Genomic DNA, 2860 nt, shown 5'->3' with positions numbered 1-2860 from the left:
AGAACAGATCTTTTGAATGAGAAATGCCATGTTATTGTGCCTCTCTCCCCTAGTAGCAACCACTTGTGCATAATAATGTGATAGGAAATTAGCACAGAGAGAGACTATTGGTGCTTTGTCAGTCCCAAGCTTTTAAAAATTATGAGTCAGCCCCATTGCCACCCCGCTCCCCAACCATGAGGTTTTACATATTATTTAACCTCACATTTCCTAAGATTTCCTAATATTTACCTCAACTTCCATTGCTACCTGTTCTGTCATGTGCCACCACTGAAAACAGTCCAGCTCCATCCTCTTTGGGACCACCCTTCAGGGACTTGAAGTCTGTTATCAAATCTTCCCCTCAGTCTTCTTTTCTCTAGACTAAATAAATCCAGTTCCCTCAGCCTCTCCTCAAGTCCTCTGCCCCATCCCCCCAACCATTTTCATTGCCCTCCACTGGACTCTCTCCAACTTGTCCACATCCTTTCTGTAGTGGGGGGCCCAAAACTGGACACAGTATTCCAGATGTGGATGGACTGTCTAGTGAACCTGGTTGAAAAATAGTTTCTGGTTCCACAGAAAAATTACTATTATAAAGGGAAATTTTGAAAGTGAAAGCATTTCTAATTGCACTTGATCCTGCCTCCTTGCAGGTGGTTGGACCCCAGGATCTCTTGAGGTCTCTTTCAGCCCTGTTTCGGTGATGGTACCACTGATACAAAATGGTGCAGCACTGCCTTATGATTATTGTAATTTGTGTGTCTTATAGACCTATTCCTTTCTTTGGGTTGGCTCTTACCCATACTACAGCTCCATTGAGACACCACTTTCTCCCCTTTTGGGGAAGGAAGAGCATGCATCACAGGTGTTACTGGCTGCAGACAGACAGCTTAGCCCAAAGGGGATATTGGGAAGATAAAACACATGAACAAATGAGTTGCCATTTTGAATCAAAATATTTTGGGTTCTAGACCCCTACTTTTTTGAGAAGCTAGCATCACCTTCTGTGGGAAGATTTTGCCTTTTGTTGAAGAATTTTAGTGGATGAAAACCTAATATTTTTCTGAAAATGTATGATCAGTGCCCCAATGTCTAGCCCAAGTTCATCGTCAGGAGTATTGCCACTCCCATTAAGTGCCCTGATCACCTCCCCATTGACCTTTCCCCACGCTTCACTCTTGCGATGTTTCCCATGTGGCTTTACAGAGGAGACTTCCTAGACAAAAGAAGGGTGGAATCTGCTTTGTATAGTACGAGCTCTACAACATCACACAGACCAGGCCTGTTCTAGGAAAAGTACTTACCAACATACAGGGGAGAGTTGTTTGCCTCAGCGAAATCATCCACATAAGAGATCCCAAAAGGTTGAATGGGAACAGTTCCAATTCCAGCCAGTAGCTGAGCTATAACCATTATTGCCCATACACTAGTGGCCCCTTTCTGGGATGTCTGGGTGATGTTTGAAGGCGTCTGAAGCTTCTCCACCTTTTGGCAGAAATCAGCTTGGACCTGGCTCTTATTACCTGGAACGAGAAGGGTATGAACATTATAAACCTGATCATCCACTGACTGAATGCTGTGCTTGGCCACTGCATCTGATCGCCTCACATCCTACCATCCTCTATGCCACTGTCTTCTGTGAGGCTGATTTGGTGTAACTAGGGGCATAATTAGTCCTGCAGAACCTTCCTGAGATGTGACAATGCATGAGAAGAAAATGGCACATACTTCCCCAGCACTCCCAAGAGCGTGGATCTCACCCCCTCCCTCCCAATGTGTGCCAAACCCAGAAATGAGGCATTCAAGCCAGTCTGGGGGGAATGCCCCGCTGCTGTTTTTGAGATCTGCCTGGGTTTGGGGTTTGTGGGGTAGGGTGGGCTTCCCAGAGGCACTCTCAGGAGAGCCACAGATGCAGTCTAGATACAAAGAAAAAAGAGTTGGTTTGATAAAGCACAGGTCAAGTTCACAGAGCTGGCTTTCTTATTTGTAAACTAAAAGGATCAGATGCACTGAGAGAGAATAAAGTCCACCATGCCACTGGTACAACTGCTATTTGGAGAACTTCATCCAATGGCTGGTGATGGAAACTCTTCTCAGCAACTCAGAGCTGAGGCTGAGCGAAAGGTCTAGGCACCTCTTAAACTTCCCAAATGGTCATGCATTCTTCGGAGCTAGAGTTCATCTTGAATTTCTCATTTTAAAAATCAGCAGCTGTCATCACCTTAGCATGTCTTCAAGGAATTGCATTCTATTAACTTAAGGTATCACTGCATACAGGGAATCAAGTGTGGAATTTATCTGAGCTTTAGGGACAGTTCAATTAGAGAAGAAAAAAACAAAGTATCCAATGTACTATCAGTACTAATAGCAAGATACCAGGTGTTCACCTTCCTAGCACTATTGTTCCAAGCTGTATGTTAACTTTTGACTGGAGACAAAAGATTATTCTCTCAAAAGCCTAAGGAAAATCCATCCAGTCTATAAATCAAAGTGTTTGCAGGTTCCATTTTTAAGCAGGCAAAACAATAAGGAATATCTGGGGAGAGGGAAATCCAAAGCCAGAGCAAAATAAAGGCATTACAGAACACACATAACAACCCCAGTGCACTTATCATTAGCACTTTCTATACTACTTCCTTATTCATGACACTTTCACCATTCCTTTCACCTCTTTTTAGCTAATGAAATAACTTTGCAGCTTTTCTGTCCTTAGAGCAAAAAGGAACAGAACCAAACCAAATGTTTGTCAAGTGGTCAAGGGTTTTTACTGGCACAATGACTGACCATTTCCACTAGCCACAAAAATCCTCTAGCAAGTTCCTTTGAAGGCCATTCTGTATGGAACTAGCTTTTTTTTTTCCTGTGGCAGGGCACCCTT

At 43.6% G+C, this 2860-nt stretch overlaps 1 protein-coding gene across 1 annotated transcript in view; it reads right to left on the bottom strand.

Moving 5' to 3' along the window:
• The window catches only part of SLCO2A1 (solute carrier organic anion transporter family member 2A1), a 133853-nt gene that overhangs the window by 46626 nt on the left and 84367 nt on the right, over nucleotides 1–2860 (bottom strand). Inside the window, exon 6 of the mRNA XM_019513040.1 lies at nucleotides 1287–1505. Coding sequence (XP_019368585.1) covers nucleotides 1287–1505 — 219 coding nt within the window. The remainder of the gene's footprint in view (nucleotides 1–1286; nucleotides 1506–2860) is intronic.

Source organism: Gavialis gangeticus, unplaced genomic scaffold (genome assembly GCF_001723915.1).
Source record: "Gavialis gangeticus isolate Ggan-Ray unplaced genomic scaffold, GavGan_comp1, whole genome shotgun sequence".
In the NCBI taxonomy this organism is placed as follows: domain Eukaryota; kingdom Metazoa; phylum Chordata; order Crocodylia; family Gavialidae; genus Gavialis; species Gavialis gangeticus.
Note: the sequence above shows the minus strand (reverse complement) of the source record. Positions and strands in the feature narration are given on the sequence as shown.